Source organism: Fukomys damarensis, unplaced genomic scaffold, assembly GCF_012274545.1.
Source record: "Fukomys damarensis isolate Sample0158 unplaced genomic scaffold, DMR_v1.0_HiC HiC_scaffold_4, whole genome shotgun sequence".
In the NCBI taxonomy this organism is placed as follows: domain Eukaryota; kingdom Metazoa; phylum Chordata; class Mammalia; order Rodentia; family Bathyergidae; genus Fukomys; species Fukomys damarensis.
In genome coordinates this window covers 39404949-39431603 of record NW_022900916.1, presented here as the reverse complement: position 1 = coordinate 39431603, position 26655 = coordinate 39404949, and the positions used below count along the sequence as shown (strand labels likewise).

Here is a 26655-nt window from a genome sequence, read left to right as displayed (position 1 = left end):
GCGCATCCGCGCCGGCACGCGCACTGCTCCGAGACCAAAGTGTTGCTCTCACCTTTCGGTCCGCGGAACCGAATCGGGGACGCTGGAAATGCCCGGGGGAAACCAGCGAAGGGTTTGGCAGACGAGAGTGAGGCGTTGAGGAGGAGTGATCCGAAAGGCTGTCAGCGCGTTTATCAGCGGCACGAGTCGAACTTTTGTGTTTTCCTAGCCATCAGTTTTTGGAACGGAGCCTCCTTGAACTTGGGGATGCTGGTTCTGTATCCGACGATTGGGAAGAAAACAATTTATTGGCAGCGGAGCGGTTTGATTCCAGCGGGCTCGGTGGTAGAACCCGAAAGTGAAGTTGGATCACGTGGGCTGTACGCACTTTCCCTTCTCCGGGCTCCCGCGTCCTGCTTGGAAAATCCCCGAAGCTCGCCTTCCTCTGTCAAACGTGCAAACCCAGGGCCGCTTCTCCTCGAAGAGTGGCTGTCCCCCCTTTCCTTAACTCAAAGTACGGAATTCTTGCACTTGGTGACTGGAAGCAAATATGTGTCCACTGTCGGGCAGGAAATTTTGAGAGGAAAGAAAACACATTTGCCTGTCTTATCTTCCGTTACCCAAAAATACTGAAAACCTTCGCAGTTGTCTTAAACCGTCGGTTCGCGGGCTCCTAAAGTATATTTTAGTGCATGTGTTCGGTGTGTTTGGGGGAAAAGAGTGACCGAAATCCATTTTCAAAACCTGAAAGATTGTAAGTTGATAGGATTGTTATGGCAAAAATGTTGAAAAGAGCATTTTTTGGGCTTCGTATCAGCTGGATTACAGACGGGATCAATAGAAGGATAGAAAAATGATCACACTAAACCGGCCATACAAAATCATATTTATCTGTACCATCAGCCAATATCAAAGTGAAATATAAAATGACACACATTACAAAGTAATATGCAATAAAATATAACACTTCTATATAATAGGGTCTATTGTGCAGCCAATAAAATCACATTTTGTAAAAAAATGAATCATCGTCCTGAGTATTGAACCCAAGGCCTTAGCACTGAGCTGCATCCCCAGACTATGTACATGTTTGAGAGTCAGTCTTCCTAAGTCACTAAGTTACCTGAGCTGGGCTTGAACCTCCTGCATCATCCTCCCAAAATGCTAGCATTACAGGCTTGTGCCAACACACCACTGCAGGAGTAAAATATTTTTATTTCAGAACACCTTCAGAATTGCTTGCTAACATAAGTTTTAGTCTTTTTAAATTTTGAGATAAGATTAAAGAGTACATTTTGATAAAATATTAAACACTGAATCATAGAATTTAAATGATAAAAATAAATCCTGGAAGTTATCTAGTAAACCTTATTTTATAACTTAGAAAACAAAACCAGAGAGAGTAATATGTACCCAAGGTCAGTAATAGAACTGAGTTCAAGATCTAGAAAACTTCCAACTGCAACATAAAGACAATACTAGTATCTGAGTGTATTGAGTTGCTAATATGTTTTAAATTCAAGTATTAGCTCATTATCCTATCAACACAGTGGGGTCTGTGCTATCCATTCTGTGAGTGGGGAAACTGAGGCAAAGAGATTACATCATTTATCACGGTTGCAGCTGATGATAGGCTGTTGAGTAAGCATCTGAACCCAAGCAGTTTGGCCCTGAAACTCATGAACTTGGCCATTGTGCTGTATTGACTTCACTATACCATGATTGTTTTGGATCGCATTGTATATGAAAAATGAAATCAGTGAATCCTGCCAGTCATGGAAAGTATTTCCAGGTGTAGTGCACACCTGTAACCCCAGCTCTCGAGAATGCTGAGGCAACTTCAAGCCTAACCTGAGTAACATAGTGACTTAGTAAGTCCTTGTCTCAAAACATTTTAAAAGGACTGGGGATGAAGCTCAGTGTGAAGGCCCTGGATTCAATCCCCAGTGCTGCAAAATAATCAAATAAATAGGTATGTTTAGGTACATGATGTAGAAAGAGAGTTGCTAAATCACAAGAATTGAACTGAAATTTCAGAGGGCCCTACCTAGGTTGTTTGTTTTGTGGTACTAAGGACATAATCCAGGGCCTTAGCACTAAGCTAAATCTTTAGCCCTTTTTTATTTTGAGACAGAGGTCTCACTAAGTTGCCAGGTTGCCTAGGCTGAGCTTGAACTTGTAATTTCCCTCTGTCAACCTCTCAGAGTCCTGGAGTTACAGGACTGTGCCACCAAGCCTGGTATGCCTCTAGAATTTAAAGGGACTCTGGACACAATCTAGAATTACCACCTTACCTCTTAAAACTGTACACAAACAATCCCAGAAAAAAAAAAATCTGCTTCCATGTCATTGTTCATGCAGCAACCTAGGTTAACGTATCATTATAGCATCACTTTTTGATCTTTATAAGCCTAGAAGTATATCCTAATAATTAACCCTAATCTACTTTAAAATTTAAAGTATTCTCCTTCATCCTCAAGATGAGAGAAAACTATCATATATACATATATGCAAATATAAACAATTGATGCCTAACAAAGCACCCATAATTTGTGGCTTAAAACCATCACATCTATGCTTGGTTGGGCTGGCCCTGTGTGGAGTCACACAGCTGCTGGAGTCATCCAATGGCCTGAATGAGTGTGTTTATGACTGGAGCCGGTGTTGACTGCTGACTGGTTCTCTCTCCTTGGAGCCTTTCCTCCTCCAGGAGGAAATCCTGGGCGTCCTATGTGGTGGCAGCATGCCAAGCCAGTGAGGAACTTGCAAGACCTCTTGAAGCCCTAAGCTCTGAAATTACACGTCATGTCTACCACATGCTATTGTCAAAGCAGATCAAAAGGCCAGCACAGATGCAGGACCTGGAGATAAAGGTTCTCCTTGATGAGAGAAGCAGCAAAGTCACATGAAGAAGAACACACTATAGGAGTCAAAGGAACTATTGAAGTGATATACGTAGGATCTATCAGTATATAATCATTTCAAGAACAGTAACAGCTTATTTAACCTGATTTTTACATAGTTGGTATTATTTTTATGAACAGCATATTTTGTGACAGGTTAATTTGGTGGTCATCTATAGACAAACCGGCAATGTCTAACTTTGCTGACTAGACTTATTTTTCTCATTGTGTTGCTTTAAGATCCATTCTTTTTTTTTCCTCATTGAGTTTATGGGTACATTTTAGGTATACAGTACAGTTACATTCATTACTGGGATCTTGTACCTTTACATGACAGGTCTTGGTTCTCATTATTTCCCCTTGTCCCTGCCCTCCATTCACCCGCTCCATCCCTCACCATTTACAAACACTTTATTTCCATTTTTTCATTTTCTCATATTTTTCCTTTCCCTTATTACCTTTTCCCTACCCTTCCCACTTTCCCTACACCTTTAGCCCTTTTTTAAGATCCATTCTTAAAATACAGCATCAAACTCCAACATCAAGTAAAGAGTATCTCATATACACAGTTCCTATAGGATCTGCATACCATGGTCCAGATTTGCTAGCACTGCTTCTCTCTGTCACACAGACCCTACAACTGAGTGCTGAGCCACCCTGGTTTTTGCATTTTACAATATATAAGTAAATCCACAATAACATAAGGATCTAATTATGGGCCAGAATAGGGGCTGAGCGATTAGAAAGGGCCACAGACAAATTGCTTTAGAGGAACAAACGTTAAATTGTTGATATGTTTTCAGTTGTATAGAAACAACATAAAAAAGAAGATAATGCTTTCCATAAAATGCTTATTTTATGTAAATAAAAGAGCAAAACAAAAGATACTAGCAGACAGGGAGATCCTTTGCAAATGGGAAGGGGACCAAGGGATGAAGGGGAGAGAGGACTTATGAAGAATTAAGATGCATTGTGCACACATGCCAACTCACCATGATGAATGTGGTAACTACCACAAATATACTAATAAAAATGAAAATTTATCAAAGGGTTCATTTTTAAAAGAGGAAATTGGGCTGCAGCCCTAGCAATATGCTGCCTACTGGGAAACCCCATGGCATAGTGTTTCAATTTAGAGCTAGAGTGTCCCCCAGATTCTCATGTTTGTGAAAGGTAATTAGATCATGGGGACGCTGTACTCATCAGTGGATTCATCCCTGCAAGAACGTGCTGTTAGAAGGTGGAGCCTGGTTGGAGGTGAGTCACTGGGGCATGACCTGGAAGGGTGTATTCCTGTCCCTGGCTCCTCCCTTCTTTCTCTGCTTCCTCACCACCATGATGTAAGCAGCTCCCCTCCCTGTTACACCCACAGCCGTACCATTTCTTTCTTTGAGCCAGCCAACCATGGGCTAAAATTATGAGGCAAAATAAACCTCACCTTCTGTAAGTTGTGGGTGTTGAGTATTGTATCCATCAGTGGAAAAGTGACTAAGCCACATGGCCTTGTACTAAAGGCATACTTGCTGGCCATGCACCACGCTGATTTGGGAACACTAAAGCTATACTTTACAGGTGTGTTGCTCAAATGCATTTCATGTAGCGTCTAAGTGAATTCCATGAAAGGAAAAGAGATGCTTCTTGTTATAATGGAGTTTTTTCATAGGAAGTCTGTATTGCAATCACTATAGCTAATAATAAATTCATTACTAAATTCATACAATATTCATTGAATCCTTACAAAGATCCTAGGTTAGACATTCCATTTTACAAAAAAAAAAAAAAAAAAAAAAAAAAAAAAACCCAAAATGCAAAAAAAGAGAAACCATTGGTTTCTGAGCTCAGATTTAATCCTAGATCTGAGTTCAGAGCCTATATACTTCAAGCCACATATACTGATTCCTAAAAATTTGTCCCTAGTTCAAATCTGTCCCTGGAATCCCTATTGCCAACTGTCTATAACACAAACTATCTGAATTTCCCCAGGCTTCTCAAAATAAGCAGAACCAAAAGTGAATTTTCTTCTCAACAAATCTGTTCTTCTTCCCTATTTTAATAATAGTGTTTCTATCCAGTCAGGTGCTCAAGGTAGAAGCCTTGGAGTCAGAGGAGCATATGCAAAGATGCAAAGGAATGAAAATGTGTTCACGGTTTCTTTCACTTATCCTCAATGTTTAATCTAGAACTGTAAGCTATTATATCAGTAAAACAGCTTCCTTTCTCTGTGTGTACTATCTCCTAGTCCCAAACCTTGTAATCTGAGGCACGGTCTCTTTCCCCAATCTCTCCTTCACTCTAATATTCCACACCATCAACAGAATTACAGTTCAAACAAATCTTTTGTTACTGCCCAACTCAAATCCCTCCTGACGGCCAGCTACATTCATGAACAAGTCAAATCTTAATAAGCATTAATAAAAGGAATAGATGTTTTGGAGTCAGAAAAATCCAGGTGCCCTATGTCCACCATTTACTAGACTTGTATCTCTGAGCAAGTGAGAGACTCTCCTGAGCTTCAGTCAGTTCACCAACCGACCTCCAGGACTGTAAGAAATCCGTCAACTCAGAAAGGACCCAGAAAGATCTCAAATACAGAGCACAATGCCCTGTACCTGGCATTCCCACAACTCCACATACTTCATTTTCCAAACACTGGACCTCTTCCCCCTTGTAGAAATCAATGAAGCAAAGATTACATTGGGTGGGTTTAGAGTGTGAGGAAATTTTAAAGGAAGATGATAGAGGTGTTGATTACATGGGGGTTTCAGTTTATTAAAATTGTGTCATTAACATTCTCCAATGTATGACACAATTTTAAAAAGGGTAAAAAATAATAGAGTAGGGGTGAATTCGAGTGAAAGTATTGAAAATAAAAGAATGACAATGTTGATAATAGGTGGGATTGTATGATAAAAACAGGAAGATTCATAACAGTTTTGCTTATTTTGTGCACAATGACAATTTTCTGTAATGAAAAATATTAAAATATGTTGTCCTTTTAATGAAGTTTCAAAGTAAGGCCACAATGAGCTATTGCTACATAACCATCAGAATTGCTAAAACTAAAAAGACAATTCCAATTGCTCATTTGGAATTCTCAGCAAAAGGATATGAAACTATTGGAAATCCTCAAACCTAATGGTGAGAGTTTACAGTGGACAATCATTTCGGAAAGCTGCTTGACTTTTTCTTCTAAATTTGAAGATTCCTCTAACTTGGGAACCAGTAAGTTTTATACCAGAAAGGCATGCACATGTTTACCAAAATGTAGAAACCTTCATAGCAGCTTTATTCATGATATCCAAAAACAACAATGTAACCATCAACAATGAATAAATTATTGTAAATTTACACAATAGGACATTATTAAAAATGAAATAATTCTGACTGCATATGATCATAGATGAATCTCAAAAACCGATTTGCAGTGAAAGAAGTTAGACACAAAATATATGTAGACTACATGATTCCACACAGACTATAGAATTCCATAAAAGTAATCAGCAGTAGTCTGGGGAGGAAAGAATTCATAGTGACTGATTAGAAATACGCATAAGGAAAACCGTGACCTTAGTTAGAAACAAGCCGAACTCAGTAGCGGTATAATGGTTCTGTGTGTGTGTGTGTGTTGGTCTTGTAGTAGATCATTGAGTTGTCAGTTATGCATTTTTGTGTGTTTTCACTCTTTTGAAAATGTTTGGCTATATGCTGTTTAGAAATATAAATATCAAAGACATAAATAAACCAGAATAGTGGCTTATACTATATGTGAAGTGGTGTTTCACTGGAAGCAGACCATAATAGGTAAAGAGGTGTCTTATAAACCCTATAGCAACTATTAAAATAACCTAACAGTGATTATGAGGAAAAGGAGAAGGTTGAAAAGTGGTACTGAATGGGGAGATCCGGTTTAGGGTGGTATAGTTTGGAATGGTATAGATCTGGAATGTCCCCCACAAGCTCATGTATTGAAGGCTTGATACCCAATGCAGCGGTGCTCAGAGGTGGGATCTAGAGGGGTGATTGGATCATAAGGAAGTCAGTTTCATCAATTAACTAAGCCACTGATGAGTGAATAGCTAGATGGGCGATTAGCAGTTGAGGCCTAGTTGGAGAGGGCGGGTCACTGGGGTCATGCCTTTTAAAGGATACAGCTTGTCCCTGTACCTTTTTCTGGCATCTTCCCCCTCTCCCACCACCACCACCACCTGGCTCCCGTGACATCAGCAGCTTTCACCCACCACACCTTTCCACCATGGTGTTTTTGCCTTGGCACAGCAATGGAGCAAATCAGCCATGCACTGAAACCTCTGAAGTCAAGTGAGCCAAAAATAAATTTTTCTTTGTTTTTCTCAGGTATTTTGTCACAGTAATGGAAAGCTAATATGTGGGGTTATTGCTAGTTTTGTAGATTTTTATGCTTTATAACAATTAAGAAAGCTAAGACTTATGTTGACTAGCTTTTAAGAAAGATATTTTGCAAAAATATTTTCAGTAGCTGAACTAACTTTTAATGTTTCTAAACTATATCTGGCACGAAATGAGAAATGATTACTGAACTTTTTAGGGGCTTTGTTTTTTGGTACATGCTAGTCCTCATACCTAGAAATATTCTTCCCTTTCACCTGGAAAACTCTTACTCCATCCTTCAAGTCCTACCTCTGGCTCCCACAGACAGTTAATTGCTCTATCCTCCTGCTCTTTCAGTCCACCATTTTGATTAAGTGCCTGGTGTGACTCTGTCATCACTCTGAATTCCTGAGGAACCCAGACCATAACTTATTTCTCTCTGTTTGACCATCACCCAGCACATACCTTGGCACATAATAAGCAATTATTAAAAGTTACTGGATGGGCTTGAGTGAATGACTTTTCATTTCTATCAGACTTAAGAAGAACTATCGACAATACTCATTTTTGCAATTAACATAAAAAATTCAGTGAGGAAAGTCAGTTTTAGCGGCTTCATTAGTTAGGTCTTGGTCTGACATGACTTTGTTTTCTGTATAGGTAGCAATCATACAAGGGCAACTAAAGGAACCTAGTATGGTGTAGAATTAGAAAGCCAGTAAGACATATGACATAGTTGAATACTTGAAACTACTGGTCATCATGTAAAAAGCTGTTTTCTTTTTGTTGAGTAGTTATTTTGTTGTTGCTGCTGTTTTAAACTAATTTTTAAATTTTTTATTTCTATTACTACATGTTTGTAGTATGTAATGATTACTTCCTTCGGGGAGAGTTAGCACGTATACATAACACATCTCCATTTTTTTACATCCCTTACCCATCCCACCCTCCCTCACCCTCCAACTCTTGGTCTTCCTCCTTAAACTTGATTATTACTTTTTCTCAGCCCACCTTCTTCTTCCATATATATATATATATACCTTTTTAGAACCATCTGAGAGGAGGTTACACACAAAGTGCTCTTTTATCACTTATTATTTCAGCAAGTACTTTCTGAAAGAAGGAATTGTTCTCTTACATAACACAGTACAATTATCCAAATCAAGACATTAACACTGATTTTAAAAATTATTAATCTATAGTCTATTTCATGTCTTTTATGAACCGTATTTCTCAAGTGTAAGACCCAATCTAGCATTATATAGCACATTTAGGTGTTATGTCTCTACTTTCTTTTAACATAGAACAGTTCTTAAGGCTTTGTTTTTCATGACAATGACATTTTGAAGAATACAGGCCAGTTTTTTCATAGAATGTGTTAATGTGGATTTGTCTGATATTTCTTCATGACAAGATTGAGTTTATACATTTCTTAGTGAATACTCTAGTGGAATGCAACATTAGTGATGTCATGTCTTTCTCAGGGTATCTTATCTAGAGGTAATGTGAAATCTGATATTAATCCTAATCACTGGCTTAATGGATAGTCAATTTCTCCACTGTATAGTTACTATTTTTCCTTTTAGACCAGTAATTCATGGGAATGTAAAAATGGTTTAATTATAAAAAACTCTTTTTAAACATAATCTTGATAATTCTAGCTAGGTTTTAGAAATTATCACTGTCAACGCAGAAGTAAGAGAGAGTAAAAGTTAATTGAATTTAAATTGTAATATAAAAAGAAAACAATGCCCAACACGGTGGTACAAGCCTGCAATGCCAGCACTCAGGAGGCTGCAGCAGGAGGATCACTGGAAGTTTGAGGCCAGCCTGGGCTACATTGTGAGTTCAAGGCCATTGTGAGCCACATAGCAAGACCTTGTCTTGAAAAAGAAAAGAATGAATTAATGATCAGTTATGTAACTAGAAACTGGCTTTTAATCTATGCATAATGTGAAGTTAGAAAAAGTTTACAATTACTTTGGATATTAATTTGTTACCAGCAATCCATTCAAACATGTACTAAATATTATATTCCAAACATCTGGGCAAACTGAAAATGTATGAATGAATAAGCTAAGGTCTCTTCCCTTTAGTCAACAAAAACTTAGCACCTATGTGCTACTTCTAGGAATATATCTATGAATAAGAAAGGAAGTTCTTATATGCTTGGAGTTTCTAGTCTAATAAGGAATTTCCAGTCTAATAACGAAGGTATTTTAAAAGTATATTTTTTTCTTAATAAGGCAGGTATAAGAGGGACTATAAAAGCCATGCAACGTTTAAGGTATCTGAGAGTTGGTCTTGAAGACAACAGCAGCATTGCAGCGATGGGGAGAGAGTATTTGTACCATCAGGTTCCAACTCACTTGAATTAATGAGTTGATAATAATAGATGATGAAGAAACATCTGTTATTTTTTTTCCTTTTTATTGAGTTTATTGGTACAATCTAGGTCTACAATACAGTTACATTCATTACTGGGATCCTGTACCTTCACTTGGTTCTCATTTTTTCCCCTTGTCTCTGCCCTCCCTTCACCTCCCTCCTCCCCTCCCCATTAACAAACTATTTATTTCCATTTTTTTCATTTTCTCATATTTTTTCTTTTCCCTCATTTCCTTGCCCCTACCCTTCCCCTTTTCCCTAAACCTTTAGCCCTTTTCTTCCTATTTCACACTCTTAATTATCCCATTAGGATCTTGTGTACTATTACAGTATTTCACACCAGAGAAACTATTCTGTATTTACACTTGTGAATTATTTATTTCACTTAGGCGTATATCCTCAATATGTGTCCATTTTCCTATGAATGACTAATTTCTCATTCTTTATGGCTGAGTAGTATTCCATTTTATAGAAACACCTCTTTATTCACTTTCCAACAGATGAGCAAATGGGCTGTTTCCAAGTTTTAGCTATTACAAACTGTGCCACTGTAAACATTGGTGCACATATATCACTGTGGTATGTTTCTTTTAAATCTTTTGGAAAGATACCCAGCAGAGGTATGGCTGGGTCAAATGGAACCTCTAGTCCCAGCTCTTTGAGGTATCTCCATATTGATTTCCATAGTGGTTGCACCAGTTTGCACCCCCACCAACAATGGAGCAGGGTTCCTTTCTCCCCACAACCCCACCAACATTTGTTATTGTGTGATTTCTTGATAGCAGCCATTCTACATCTGTTATTTTTTTCAAAGTAAATATTATAATATTACCAAGACCAATTTTGTAAAAGTGCCTAGTAGGGTTATCTATTGTTATATACAGTATTAGGAATATAATTCATCCTAAATCATGTCAATATTATAAGATGCAGTCTGATAGGAAATCACTGCAGAGTTTTGTATTTGCTATCAAAACATCAAAAGGCATTTTGAATTTGTCATCCTTTCGCCCAACTGCTTCTCCAAGTGGGCAAGGGAATTTATTTGCAAAACAAGTTTGAAGATCAAGTAAAAGTGAATGAAGTTAGCTCTTTAATGTGCATGAAACTGTCACTTTACCTCCATTTGCATCTTGATCAAAACTGTCATTCAGAAATCTCTGGAAAAGTAAGATTATATTACCTCTGGTGACCAAGTATCCGTAAAGATGTTCATTTTTGACTTGTGGGAATTTAGCCATATTCACACCATATGCATGCCTCAGGTCTTAGCTCCAGTTGAACATATAGAATAAAACAAAATTATAACTTAAAACACATATATTTCTCTGATTTTTCAACAGTTTCTAAAATGGTATCCTGATATATGAAATGATCCCATTTTCCATTTTTTAAATTGATATTAATTTTTCTCATACACTTTCTAATTTTTCAATGAAAGTTTGAATCTGAGATATTGCTAGAATCAGAGCACGTGAAGATACAGTACATAAAATCAGGTAGGTTGCTAGGTGTTTCTTCTCAGCTATTGACATACTGTCTACACAGCAATTTCAGTGCTATGATTGTCATCTGTGTGGTAAAGAAAATATTAGACTGGTGGCAGGTTTTGAAAAAGGACATCAAGAAAGCAGTCCTTCCAGTAAGGTAGAGTTGGGAGAAAGTGCAATGAATCCCAGTGTCCAGATTCTAGGCAGGCCCTGAGCTGTCAGACAATGTTAAATTCATTCACACCTAGGTACTAGATTCAACATCATTGCTTTCACTGGTGTGAAACAAAACTTTCTATTTTTTTTCTTTCCTTTTTTGGGGTGAGGGGACAGTACTGAGAACTGAACGTGGGGCTTTTGTACTGAGCTATCCCCCCAAACTTACTTCATTTTATTAATTCTGAAACAAAGTCTAACTAAGTTGCTGAAATACCCAGGCAGTGTTTGAATTTGAGATTCTCCTGCCTCAGCCTCACAAACTGCTGATATTACAGATATATTCCAACATTCCTGTGGACACTTTCTTCTTGGTACTTTGTGAGGGAACACTTAAATCTATTTTCACTTGCTTTCCTAATATAAATGACTTTGGAGGGAAAGTGGATCAAAGTTAAATGTGCTTTTAATGTGGCAGACCCCAGAGTTTCACTCAAGGGAACACAGTTGCTGTACATTTCTCAAAAGTTTTTTTAAGGTTTCATTTGTGTTTTTGTTAAATGTCTCTATTGTTGCATAAATTTTATAAGATGAAGATGTCATTACTGTGCGGACTTCAACAATATCTACCCAGGACCAAGGGTTTTGAGTCTGATAGGCTTAAATAGTCAAACAGAATCAAAATCCTAAGTTTTTTCATTGAAAAACCATCTCTGTGAGTTTGCACAAATTATTTCATCTATCTGAATTTGTACATTTTTAAAACACACTAATGTCCTATGTTTCTTTTCTTTCTTTTTTTTTAATCAATGATTTGAGAAAACTGTGTAACATTTAGTACTATAGTTTGTCGTAGAGTGATTCCTCTCTTTTAGAGCATGGGAAAATGTACAGAATTTATGTACTAAAAGATACTATGTTCAGTTATCTTTCCTGTTACTAAAGAATTTAATATAACAACTATTTACATAGCATTTACAGAATATTGGGTGTTAGATGTAATCCAGAGGTAATTAAAATCTGTGGGAAGATCTGGATAGATTATATACAAATCCCATGCCATTTTGGTCTTTGTTTTTACTTTCAGTTTCTCACACCAGACAGACAATGCGATATTTCCACATTTGTGTTTGATTTATTTCACTTAAGTCTATTTTATTGATCCAGAGTTCCACCATACCATCTGTAAGCCAGTGCACATACAGGGGAGCAGCTGTGTAGACCAGAGTGGCTCAGCTGCAGGCTGATCCCAGACAGGGCCCTGCCCTCACCCCAGAGGTTCAGGCACATGTGTCCAAGCTGTGGCCCAAATAGAAAAGAGCTGCACACCCTTCATCCAGAGTTCCTCCATAGCATCAGTAAGTGAGTGCACATCCCATGGAGCACCTGTGTGGACCAAAGTGGAACAGCTGCAGGCAGATCCCAGCCAGGCCCCTGCCCCAACCCCAGAGGTGTGGGCAGAGATGCCCAAGCCACAGGCCTGCCTAGAAAAGACCTGCCCAGATGTGCAAGCTTCGTCAAAAGTCCTGCAATACCATCAGTCTCAGACAAGGGCCCACCTGAAAAAGGACTACACAGATACACAAACAACAGCTAAAGGTTCACCCTGATACCATTGATAAGTGCATGGAGACCCTAGCCAGAAGCCTATGCAGATGAAAGGACCTGGGATACACAGCCACCAGCCAAAGATGCCCCCAGACAATAGCTACATAGAGGCCCCAGTGAGACGCACACCTAGATACCATCCCAAATGTGCTCAGGCTTTAGAAGCCCGCCCAGACAACAGGTCAGCTCAGAAATCTAGAAGGCCACCATTCAAAACCCAGGAATTGGTATACAGGGGAGCAGCAGAGTAAAGCCTGCTCAGTGGCCTCCTGAGAACTGAAGACCACTGGGTGAGCAAAAAGTTGCCTTAAGAAAGGCATAGCATTCTGCATCTGTTGAAATGAGAAGACATGGAAATAAATTCAAAACCAGACTTCCAGATCACATAAGGCAACCCCAAAAGGAAACAAGATGGAACAGTCTGATACTGAACCACCTGAACTCCCTGAACTGGAAATGAAAGAGGACCTGGAGAAAATCTCAGATAACAGCAGAGACTGTGCCCTTAGTACAAGACATGATTAATAAATCTAGAGCAGACAGATTTTTAAAAATAGAGGAGCTGAGAAACAAGATGGAATCCCAACATAGGAAACAAATGGAATCCATAAAACAGATGCAAACAAATTTCTAGGAGATTAAAAACTCCATTGAAAGTTTACACCAGAGAATGCACTGATGTGAGGACAGAATTTCAGATATAGAAGATAAGATTGTAATTAATGACCAGGAAAAGAAAAATCTCTTAAAAATAGTAAGGGACCATAAGAAAGCAACCCAGCAGCTGCTAGATGATTCAAAGAAGAATAACATAACATTGATCAGATTCAATGAAGAAATAGGAGAAAGTGTAGTTGACATTAAAAAATGTTCACTGAAGTAATGGCAGAAAACTTCCCAAATAGGGGGAAAGAACTTGACATACAGATAACTGAGGCTTATAGGACTCCAACTAGCCATAATAAAAAAAAAATCTATACGTATGCATATAATAGTTAAGATTCCAGAAACTCAACAGATGAACAAGAGTCTACAAGCAGTTACAGAAAAAAAAACAAATCGTGCAAAGTAAAGCAGATCAGAATCACAGCAGACTTCTCAGTACAAACACACAAGGCAAGAACAGCATGGAATGATGTATTTCAAGCCCTAAAGGAAAAAAACCTCCAACCCAGATTGATGCACCATGCAAAACTATCTTTAAAAATTGATGGAAAAGCCAGGTATGGTGGTGCACACCTGTAATTCCAGCACTTGGAAGGCTGAGGCAGGAGGATCACTGTGAATTCAAGACCAGCCTGGGCTACATAGTGAGTTCCAGGTTAGTCTCCAAAAAAAAACACACACACACACACACACAAAAACAAACAAACAAAAAAACAAAATTGATGGAGAAATAAAATACTTTCACCTTTAGCCCTTTTCTTCCTATTTCACATTGTCAATTATATCATTAGGATCTTATGTACCATTATAGTTTTTCCCACCAGAGAAACTAAAGGTGTAGGGGAAATGGGAAGGGTAGAGGAAAGGTAATAAGGGAAAAGAAAAAAAATGAGAAAATGAAAAAATAGAAATAAATTATTTGTCAATACGGAAGGGAGGAGGGGGTGAAGGGAGGGCAGGGATAAGGGGGGAAAATGAGACCCAAGCCCTGCCATATAATGGTACAAGATCCCAATGATGAATGTAACTGCACTGTATACCTAAAATGTACCAATAAACTCAATGAGAAAAACAATTTTTAAAAAAAGATACTTTTATGACAAAAAGCACCTTAGGAGCTTCATGAATACTAAACCAGCACTCCAAAAACTTTAAAATAATATCATAGGAAAAGACAATGGGGATCACAACCAAAGTAAGCCAAGCAGCACAAATTCATCAGCCAGGATAAGAAATTAAATGCTAAGGGGGAGAATCCAACAACAGGAAAAGATCATGACAAGGATAAGTCCATACATATCAGTCATAACCATCAATGTTAGTGGTCTCAATTCACCAATCAAAAGAAATAGACTGACAGAATGGGTCAAGAAGCACAATCCAACAATATGCTGCATACAAAAAACACACTTAACTCAAAAAGGAACTCAGAGAATGAAAGTTAAAGGATGAAAAACAATCCTCCATGTGACAGGAACCCCCACAAAAGCAGGAGTAGCTATCCCTTTTGAAGATCAAGTGGATTTCAAGCCAACACTAATTAAGAGACACAAAGAAGAACCATTACATCTTTCTAAAGGGAAAAATCCAGGAGGTATGGATGACAATCACAAACATATATGCACCAAACACTAGTGTACCCAACTACATAAAACAAATACTAACAGACATGAAAAATCAAAGAAGCACTAATATAATAGTAGAGGGGAACTTCAATACCCCTCTGTCACAGATAGATCAACCAGACAAAAAATAAACAATGAAATACTAGAACTCAATCAAACTCTTCAACATATGAACTAAACAGATGTTTACAGAGTGCTCCACCCCACAAAATCAGAATATACATTATTTTTGGCTGCAAAAGGATTATTCTCCAAAATAAACTACATACTCACTCATAGAATATGTTTAAGTAAGTGCAAAGGAATTGAAGTTATCCTCTGTATATTATCAGACCATAGTGAAATGAAATTGGAGATCAATAGCAAAGGAAACTGCACGGATTTCATAAAGACATGAAAATTGAACAGCACACTTCTGAACAACCAACAGGTCACAGAGGAAATTAAAGAAGAAATCAGACAGTTCCTACAATTAAATGACAATTACAATACAACATATCAGAATCTATAGAATATAATGAAAGCAGTCTTATGAGGGAAATTCACAGCAGTGAATACTCATTTTAGCAAAACAGAGTGAGCTCACTCACACAACTTGATGCTGAACCTCAAGCTTCTAGAAAAAGAAAAGCAGGAAAAATCCAAAGCTCATAGAAGGGAGGAAATTATAAAGATCAGGGCAGAAATTAATGCAATGGAGACTAAGAGAACAATACAAAAAATCAATAAAGCCAAGAGTTAGCTCTTCAAAAGAATAAACAAAATTGACAAACCCTTGGCCAAAAATATCAAAAAAGGAAAGAAAAGGCCCAAATACATGCAATTAGGAATGAAAACAGTGAAATTACAACAGACCCAGAAGAAATCCAGAGGATCATCAATATCTACTTTGAGAACCTGTATACCAGTCAGATGGAAAATACAGAAGAAATGGACAGATTCCTAGATTTCTATGAGTTGAACAAAGATGACCTAAAAAATCTAAATGACCCAACATCAATCAATGAAATTGAAAGCATAATTAAAACCTTACCAACTAAGAAAAGTCCAGGTCCAGATGGCTTCACTGCTGAATTCTACAAGACATTTAGAGAGGAACTACTGCCAGTCCTGTTTAAACTCTTCAATGAAATTTAAAGGGAAGCAATTCTCCTGAATTAATTCCTGGAAGAAAGCATCACCTTGATTCCAAAAGCAGAGAAAGACTCAACTAAAAAAGAGAACCATTGGTCAATCTCACTAATGAACATAGATGCAAAAATCCTTAATAAGATACTCCCAAATAGAATGCAGGAAATCATTAAGATCATACACCCTGACCAAGTGGGATTCATCCCAGGGATGCATGGATGGTTCAACATATGCAAATCAATAAATGTAATATAGTATTTTAATAGAGCCAAGGACAAAATCCATATGATCATCTCAATAGATGCAGAGAAAGCATTTGATAAAATCCAACACATATTTATGATAAAAACCCTCCAAAAAGTTGCAATAGAGAGTCTCTAACGCAATCTGATGAAAGCCATCTATGAAAAACCAACAGCCAATATCATGCTAAGTCATCAAAAACTGAAATCCTTCACATTAAAACCAGGAACAATACAAGGATATCCACTATCACCACTCCTGTTCAATATAGTTTTGGAAACATTAGCCACAGTGATTGGACAAGAGAAAGAAATAAAATGAATAAAGATAGGAAATGAAGAAGTCAATTTGTCACTATTTGCAGATGATGTGATACTCTATTTAGAAGACCCCAAGAACTCCACCAAAAGTCTTCTAGATTTAATAGCCAAATTCAGCAAACTAGCTGGATATAAGGTGAGCACACAGAAATCAATACCTTTCCTGTATACAAAAAATGGACTCACTGAGAGAGAAATAGGACAATCAATTCCTTTCACAGTAACATCCAAATAATTGAAATACCTAGGAATCCACCTAATAAGAAGTCAAAGACCTCTTCTCTGAAAACTGCAACACTCTAAAAAAAAAAGAGATTGAAGAGGATATGAGAAAATGGAAAAAAAAAAAAAGAAAATGGAAAGACAGCTCTTGTTCCTGGGTAGGAAGAATCAACATAGTGAAAATGGCCATACTTCCAAAACTGATATATAGATTCAATGCAATCCCAATTGAAATCCCAGCAGCATATTTCACAGACTTTGAGAAAGCAATCCAAAAATTCATTTGGAACAAGAGACCTAGAATAGCAAAAGCAATTTTAGGCAATAAAGTCAGGGTAGGGGTATCACAGTCTCCAACTTGAAACTATACTACAAAGCCACTGTGATAAAAACAACATGGTACTGGCAAAGAAACAGACTTGAGGACCAGTGAAACAGATTAAAAGTTTCAGAAACAAGTCCAGACACATTCAGCCACCTCATCTTCGACAAAGGAGCAAAATACCCTCACTGGAGGAAAGATAGCCTCTTTAATAAATGGTGCTGGAAAAACTGGGATTCAACTTGCCTAAGATTAATATTAGACCTCACCATGTACTCTCACCATGTACTAAACTAAAATCCAAATACATTAAAGATCTAAATTTTAAAACAGAAACACTAAACAGGCTGGAAGTGAGGTTTGGTAGAACTCTTGAAGACAATGGCATATAAAAAGATTTTATCAATAAAACCTCAGTTGATTGCACAAACAATCAACAAGTGGGATGGATATCTTCTTACTAAACAGCTTCTGCACAGCAAGAGAAATAACCAACAGTGTGAAGAGACAACACACAATGTGGGAAAAACTTTTCGTCAGCTCTTCCTCACACAAAGGTCTACTATCTAGAATATATAAAGAACTTAAAAAAATCAAACCTTTCCCCTAATTTCACATTCTCAATTATACCATTAAGATCCTTATGTACAATTACAGTTTTTCACACTAGAGAAACTATTTACACATGTGTGACTTATTTATTTCACTTCTAAGTATATCCTCAATATGCATCCATTTTCCTATGAATGACTCTAATTTCTCATTCTTTACAGCCCAGTCGAATTCCATTTTATAGAAAAAACCACACATTCTTTATCCAGTCAGAAGGGAGAGCAAGGGGAAAGGGAAAAAATGAGAACGAAGACCTGTAATGTAAAGGTACAAGATCCCAAAGATGCATGTAACTGTACTGTATACCTAAAATGTACCAATAAATTCAATGAGAAAAAAATCAAATCTCCCAGATTTAAAGACCCAATCTAAAAATGGGCATCTGAAATGAACAGACATTTCTCAAAGAAGTAGAAATAACAAATAAATATATGAAAAGATGTCCAACATCACTGGTCATTTGAGAGATGCAAATGAAAACAACATGAAGACTCCACCCCACTCTAGAAAGAATGGCTGCAATCATGAAATCAACACAAGTTCTGGCAGGGTTATGGGGAAAGAGGAACCCTGCTCCACTGCTGGTGGGAGTGTAGACTGGTGCGACCACTGTGGGAATTAGTATGGAGATGCCTGAAAGACTAGGGTTGGAGGTCCCATTTGACCCTGCTATCCCCCTGCTGGGTATCTTCCCCAAGAAGTAAAAGAATCATGCCACAGTGATATATGTGCACCCATGTTCAATGCAGCACAATTCATGATAACTTGGAAGCAGCCCAACTCTTCATCAACAGGAGAATGGACAAGGAAAATGTGTTGTTGTTGTTGTTGTTTTATAAAATAGAGTAGTACTCAGTCATAAAGAATGAGAAACTAGAGACATCTATAGCCAAATGGATGCACATTGAGGCCATACTCCTAAGTGAAATAAATAAGATGCATATATGCAAATACTGAATAGTTTCTCTAGTGTGAGAAACTGAAAGTGTAAATAAGGACTAAAAGGTATAATAGATAATGTAAAATGGGAAGAAAAGGTACAAAGGGGAAAGGCAAGTGGGATTCACAGGGGAAAAGGAAGATGGGAATGGAATTAACATGAGAAAAAGAAAAAATGGAAACAAAGAAAGAGAGGGGTGAAGAGATTGAAGGGAGGGCAAGAGAATGAGGAAAATAAGAACCAAGATGGATTATGTAAAGGTGCAAATTTCCAATGCTGAATGTCATTATATTGTATATCTTTTTTTTCAGCTTTAATTAAGTTTATTGGTACATTTTAGGTATACAGTACAGTTACATTCATTGTTGGGATCTTGTACTTTTACATGACAGGTCTTGGTTCTCATTTTTTCCCCTTGTCCCTGCCCTCCCTTCACCCTCTCCTCCCCTCCCCATCTACAAACACTTTATTTCCATCTTTTCATTATCTCACATTTTTTTCTTTTCCCTTATTACCCTTCCCCTACCTATCCCACCTTCCCTACACCTTTAGCTCCTTTCTTCCATAGCCAGCCTGGTAAGAGCAAGGTCCTGAGTTACATCCCTGGTACCAGGGGAAAAAAATTAAGACAAAAAAATCCTGTCTTCTACAAGTTAAAGGAGAGTCCACAGAAGAGATTTTATGATCTACTGGTTTGTCTCTATACTACCCTTGTGTTAAAAAGAGGCAGGGAGAAAAAGTCCAAGAAACAGAAATATAAAGTAATGGTAAAGGGATAAGAAAGCTAAGATTTGTTGTTATTACTATATACCAGGTACTACCCTGGGCACTTTGGATTCATTATCCCACTTACAAAATACTGAAATACTGGAAATCTGTCTATACACCACTTTTTAAACACTATACTACCCTTGTGTTAAAAAGAGGCAGGGAGAAAAAGTCCAAGAAACAGAAATATAAAGTAATGGTAAAGGGATAAGAAAGCTAAGATTTGTTGTTATTACTATATACCAGGTACTACCCTGGGCACTTTGGATTCATTATCCCACTTACAAAATACTGAAATACTGGAAATCTGTCTATACACCACTTTTTAAACACATACAGAAAATGGAATACTTGAAACCACGTCCTTTGTGGAATGTATAAAATGGGGAGATCTCACCATGCTAGCAAAGACTTTAAGTATATATGGGGATGGGTGGAAAATAAACTATCTGTGTTCTATGTGCCTATCATTGCTGGGGTATGAGAAGCACAGCAAGATGGATTTCAATGCAACACAATAAAGAATTGCCCAACCAAGCCATTCCAAAACTGAATGGCATGCCTCAGAAGGTCGTAAGTTCTGCATTAATTAGAAATGTTCCCTGGGCCAAGACAGAAATATTTAAAAGGCGATTCGAATATTAAATGTAAAGTTAGGAAGAGCTGGTCCCAGATTCTGTGAAGCTGGGCGTGGGTGCGTCCTCCTGCTCGCCCCCGGGTGGGCAGAAGGAGCAGCCTTATCTGGGGAGCTCATCTGGGGACGCAGGGCGAGGCTCCCCTTGTGCTTCATCCTGGGGCGCTGGTTGGGAGTCTCCCGCTGGAAGCGAAGGCGCTGGCGGGAGCAGGAGCAGGGGAACCTTCTTGTCCTCCCCTGCTGTGCAGTCAGGACGAAGATCCCTGACTCTGCTAGTTCAAATGCCCGGGGTTCAGCCACAAAGCCTTCAAGGAGATCTGAATTCCCTCCGGTACAAAGTGAATTTCTCCGCTGAAGACTTAGTGTATTCCTTCCACTTGGAGTTGGCTCCAGAGACTAAGTTGAGTACCAAAGAACTTGAGATTAGCATTTCTTCAGACAATGCAGTGGTAGTGCTGGCCAAAGCTCCAGGGAGCCGTGGACATTGGCAAGAGTGGTTCTATGGTTTAAACAGCAATTCTTTGGAGGATCTCACTATGTATTCCAGGCTGGCCTCAAAATTGCTGAGATCCTCCTGCCTCAGCCTCCAGAGTGCTGGATTACAGGAAAGGTTGTCAGTGAAGAAAATGTTAATGAGTTTCTTGAAGTGTTCCTGAATCCTCCATTCAAACAGAAAGTGCTCCCAGCCCCAGCAGTAATTGAAGTTCTTCAGGTTACTGATGAGAAGATTCAAATTCATGCCAAGTTAAAAGAATGTAGTAATCCTGATCAGCTTCAAGGAAAGGAAAAAAGAATCAGTGAAGGATGTTCTCTAACTGAAAATGAAAATATAGAACATCTTCCCATCTCTACAATCAGATTCATCTATAGCAGTTAAAGCACCAGGAATAGATATTTGTGGTTCAGTTGCAGGCTTTCAGCAAGAGCCTCTTGATGTTTCTCCAATGCAGCTAGGAAAGTCTCAGCTACCTGAGGCAAAAATGGAACCTCAATTTGTAAAAGAAAAAAGTGCTACTTATTCAAATGAGGAAGATAATTTAAAGGAATGTGTCATAACTGAAGGAAAACAGTTCAACGGAGGTCACCAATCTTCATCACTAAACAAAACTGTCATTCACAATACAATTGATTTTGATAGCATAGAAGAAATCAATACACAGGACGGTAGTGTGCAAATTATTAAAGATCATGTGACTCATTGTGCATTCAGTTTTCAGAATTCTTTGCTGTATGATTTGGACTAATTCAATGAAATTTTGGAATTTGAATGTTAAAAGTAAAAAATTGGGGGATCTAAAATAGTTTGTTAACTATTAAAACTAAAGGTATTGAACAAAATATAAATTAAAATTTGCAATTTTAATTCCAGTGGGGAAATAAGACATTTTTCTTTAGAATTTAAAGTTTCCTTAATTATATAAATGTAAATTTTGTGATTACTCTGATTGAGGTTTTTTTTCTAACAGAGAGTAAAACATTGTTTTAATACAACCTGTATTGACTTCTGACGTTGATTTTTTGCTTTTGTTTATCATTAAAGTTTCCAAAAAAAAGGTAAAGTTAGAAAAGAGGATGGCTCAAGTTCATTCCAACCCTGGTATTATGCAAAAACAAGGGGGGTAGACTAACAATTAGACCAAATCTTCATGCCTCTGAACTCAAATAGGTAGAAACACAATACATCTAACCAAATTTTTCTCATTTGAACTATCTAACTTATATTTCCTTACCCTTTCTAACTCACAGAATATATTTCTTACTTGCTGGTTTCTTTCATTATGAGACCCAAACAAATAATTTCACTTACTAATATCAGACCTTATTATTAATCCCCTGGGACTGGACATTGTTATTTTCTACAAAGTTTGTCATTAGAGTACTTTCATTTATTTGAGTAACAGATATTTACTGAGCACTTAAAACATGTCAGTCACAGTACTCCAGGTTGGGAGAGCAACAAAAACAAAAAATAAGATCTCTACCTTCATGGAGTTAAGTCTTCTGTTTTCATGCATATCTTTTCATTACTTTCTGATTAAAAATAACAAATTCATACAAAAAGAGAAACATTTTGCTCTTATTAAACATTCAGCAGAAAAATAATAATTATCAATTTAGAAGTACCCATTTATATAATTTAAGAAGTCATATTTTTACCAAAAATATACTACTACTTATGCTTCTGGAGTTAGTACAAAAGTGCATAATATTCTTTGGTATGATTAATTTATATGAACAAATTTTCATAAAATCTGAATCAATAAATGAATACAATTATTTGAATAAAAAACCACTAGTAAAGTTAATTTGCTGGCTTTTTGCAGTTTTTAGATAGGTAGTACCTATCTAAATCAGGAATGCAAATATTGGTGGTTATTATATCTAGTTCTTACATTCCTCAATGTTTGATTTACTATGAAACTAAATTTTGTAGTAGGATTAGGAGTTAGGAAGCAGAACTTTCAGCTGGTGGATGTTACCAAGAATACTATACTGAAGAATCCAAAAGTCTATAAAGCCTTAAACTTGTGCCATTCTCAGCCCTGTTCTAAGGGGAGGAATTCCTGTACTGGTACTGGAGCCCATTCAGAATCCTCTGTAATAACGTGACATCTACTTATTAATTGTGGTTGATTAAACCAGTGATACATACGGTTTAGACTAAAAGTGCTCCCAAAGGTTCATATGTTCAAAGATGGAGTTTTGGAAGGTGATGCTAAATTCAGTGGATTAATCCATTGATGAATTCATAACTGAATGTTCTATTAGGAGGTGGTGGTGGTGGAGGAGGTTGGTCAATAGGGGTGTGATCTGGAAGAGTATGTCCTGTCCCCATTCCATTCCTCTCCCTCTGCTTTTTAGCTACCATGAAGCAAGCAACTTTCCTCTGCTATGCCTTTCTGCCATGATGTTTCTGCCTGGGAGCCAGCAACTATAGACTGAAACCTCTGAAACCATGAGCAGAAATAAGCCTTTCATCCTGTAAATCAGGTATTTTGTCCCAGCAACAAAAAGCTGACTAAAGCAGTAAGTTATTTCATTAGCCACATGAGATCATACATTGTTTGGCATATAGTAGCACTCAATGAACATTTTTGAGTGAGTTCACAAATGGGAGGAAGTGGAAGTAAACTCAAAATTGGTATCATTATTGACTAAAGAGAAAATACCTCAGTAGTTCATTCAATAAGTACTTGATTTCTATAAATAAATTAGACATTGTATACTATTTCAGGGTATACAGGGATAAGCAAAAACCAGATATAATCACATTAACCCTCAAGGAGTTTATAGTCTAGTTGAAAAAATATTAATCCAAAGTTATCATTAAAACTCCAATATGATATGTATAATATGGTAGGTGGTAGGTTAAGTGACATGGTTTGTGAGAGGGTAAAACAGAGGGATTTGACCTTGTTGAAGAAGTCAAGGAAAAATGTTTAAAGAACCAACAAAGAAGTGCTCAAATGAAATGAGGTGGAAAGAGAGTTCCAGGGAGAAGGCCTGAGGTTCTTAATTTTCCTTGCATTGTTATTTCCAATGATATATGTTAAATTCTTGTTTCCAGGTTCCCTTGGATCCAGAGAACTTGAAATTTATTTTACAACAATATTATGTTTTCTATTGTTTCTATTTTTATGTCATAGTCCTGCGATTTGACTTCAATCCTATCTTTTGTCACTTTAATTCATATTTTCCATAACAATCTTTTAAACTGGTTTGTGTGACAAATGTAGACATCTTTGTAGATTTGTAGCAAAGGGAAATATAGGAGAAATTTGTGAAAAAAGATAAGAATTAATCCACGTAAGTCCTGTAGACAAGGTACAATATATGATTTATTCAAGTAAGTTTTCAGGGCCAGGGATTTTGCTCAGTGGTTCTGCCACCTCCTCGCAAGGACAAGTTCTTGCGTGCAATCCCTGGTACTGAAAAAAAAACAAAAAAAAACAAAAAAAAAACACAATTTTGGGCTGGGGATTTAGTTCAGTGGTTCTGCCACCTGCCTCACAAGTGCAAGGTCTCAAGTTCAACCCCCAGTACCAAAAAAAGAGTAAGTTTTCTCAGAAATTGAGATTTAAACAAAAGCATACTATTAATATTATATCTCCACCCCACCAATGATGTCATATATTTGATTTCGACCAACTATATTCACATGAACAAAATCTCTCAAGCAAAATAATTTCACCATTCTTGAAAATTGTGCTCAAAAAATGATTTTTTTCTCTTCAGTAACTTGAATCATAGGTGCTTAGGAATCAGTTTCAAGCCACACTTCACATAATAATCTTTTAATTTTATATTATAGTCATTTAGCTTTTGTTTCTTTTTTGTATCACTTCTCTTCAGTGAGATTTAAAGAAGTCTAAACCAAAATAGGAAAGATCTCTGCTTTAGGCTACATCAGCAAATTAAAATAAATACGCTCTATATGGAGTAATTTAGAAATTAAAGCTAAACAAAATATGAAAAGGTGAGAAAAGTAGATAAATCTGGTACTTTCAACCAAGAACCATAGATTCCACAACACACCAGCTCATGTGTGCACATGTGTGCATACCCACATATAATTCCTTTTGTTTGCATTTTTCCTTTTAAAAACATTTGTTATTTTTAAACTGATGCATTAAAAACATAAAAAGTCTACTTTTTATGGAGTCCCATGTGATGTTTCAATACATGTATGCATTGTGTCATGTTCAAATCAGATTAAATATATCTAGCTCTTTAAATACATCACTTTTTCATGGTGATAGCATTCGAACTTTTCTAGTTTTTGAAGTATACAGCATCTCATCATTACCTATAGTCATCCAACTGTCCAGTTGCACCCAGAATGTCTTTCTCTTCTCTGCCTGTAGCTTAGTTCCCATTGATGAACCTCACACCATCCCTCCTTACACCTAAAGGTTTTTAGTATATTCAGAATTGTGCAACCATCACCCAAACCAATCCTAGAACATTTAAAAAGAACTCCTGTACTTATTAGCAGTCATTCCCCATTTCTCCTCAACTTCCTATCCCGAGGCAATCAGAAGTCTACATTCTGTCTCTATGCAGGTGCTTATCGCATATATTTTATATGAGTGAAATCATTCTATATATGACCTTTTGCATCTGACACTTAGCATAATGTTTTCAAAGTTCTGCTATGTTGCAGAATATACCAGTTCTTCACTTTTACAGCTGAACAATACAAAATTGCATTAACATACCATATTTCATCCCTTCATTCATTGATGAAAAGTTCATTGTTTCCTCTTTGGACTATTATAAATAATGCTGCTATGAATATTTGTGTACAAGTGTTTGAATGGATTTATGTTATTTTTTCCTGGGTATATGTCTAAGAGTATAATTGCTGGGCCACATGGTAACTGTACATTTAATTTTTTTTAGGTAAAGCTAGACTGATTTTCAAAAACATTGCACCATTTTATAATGCCAGAAACAATGTACAAAGGCTCCACTTTCTCTATATCCTTACCAATAATTGCTGTTGTCTTTATTATTGTCCTATTTGGTGTGAAGAAATATTTCACTGTGGTTTCATATCCATTTCCCTAATGGCTAATCAGGTTAAGCATCTTTTCATGTGTTTATTGGCTATTTGTATATCTTTGCAGGCAAAATAACATGGCTGACTTTGAAATACCCACTTATATTTTCATAAGGATAAAAACATTCCTTCCCATTTTCTGAGCCTAGAATTTACTTTTTTTTCCCCTTGGTACTGGGGATTCTGACCTCAGGCCCTTGCGATTACAAGGCAGTTGGCAAGGCAGTTGGCGGAACCACTGAGCCAAATCCCCAGTCCTAGAATTTACTTTTAATTCCACTTTATTTAGAATAAAAGGTATTTTCGCACAGTTATAATAGACAGTGAATTCAAGGAATGCAACTGCTTTGTAAACTGAGGGTCAATTGTAACTCCTTTTATTTGAAAGATTTGTTCCTTATTTGAAAATATCACATCACTGGTGGGAGTTCCTTGGTGGCATTTGAATTTCTGGTGCAACATGCCTTTCTTTATCAGTCTGCACTTGTTCCTGTGACATGCAAATATGTCTCAGACAGAATTTGAGATTCTTTTTAACAGACTTAGAAATACAGAGATCTCATTGAATGTTAACAATGAGTGCTTTTAAAAAATGTATCATTTCCAACCAATGTATAAAAAATAAGATAACCATGTTGTGAATATTACATATTCAAGTTTTTAATTTTTAATAGTCTGTTACTTTTCAATTTTACTTAAATTCTGTCACCAGAAGCCTCTAAAATAATCCTCTTAGAA

General features: G+C 37.1%; 2 protein-coding genes across 2 annotated transcripts in view; one reads left to right on the top strand and one right to left on the bottom strand.

Moving 5' to 3' along the window:
* Znf800 (zinc finger protein 800) overlaps window positions 1–126 on the bottom strand; it is a 20009-nt gene extending 19883 nt beyond the window's left edge. Inside the window, exon 1 of the mRNA XM_010633432.3 lies at window positions 53–126. The gene's annotated coding sequence lies outside the window, so the exon portion shown is untranslated. The remainder of the gene's footprint in view (window positions 1–52) is intronic.
* The window catches only part of LOC104868646 (protein kintoun-like), a 21887-nt gene extending 247 nt beyond the window's left edge, over window positions 1–21640 (top strand). Inside the window, 5 exon segments of the mRNA XM_033756011.1 lie at window positions 34–513; window positions 20487–20613; window positions 20616–20905; window positions 20965–21206; window positions 21208–21640. Of these exon segments, the coding sequence (XP_033611902.1) occupies window positions 34–513; window positions 20487–20613; window positions 20616–20905; window positions 20965–21206; window positions 21208–21598 (1530 nt within the window). The 3' untranslated portion in view covers window positions 21599–21640.
* Window positions 21641–26655: the final 5015 nt, after the last annotated feature.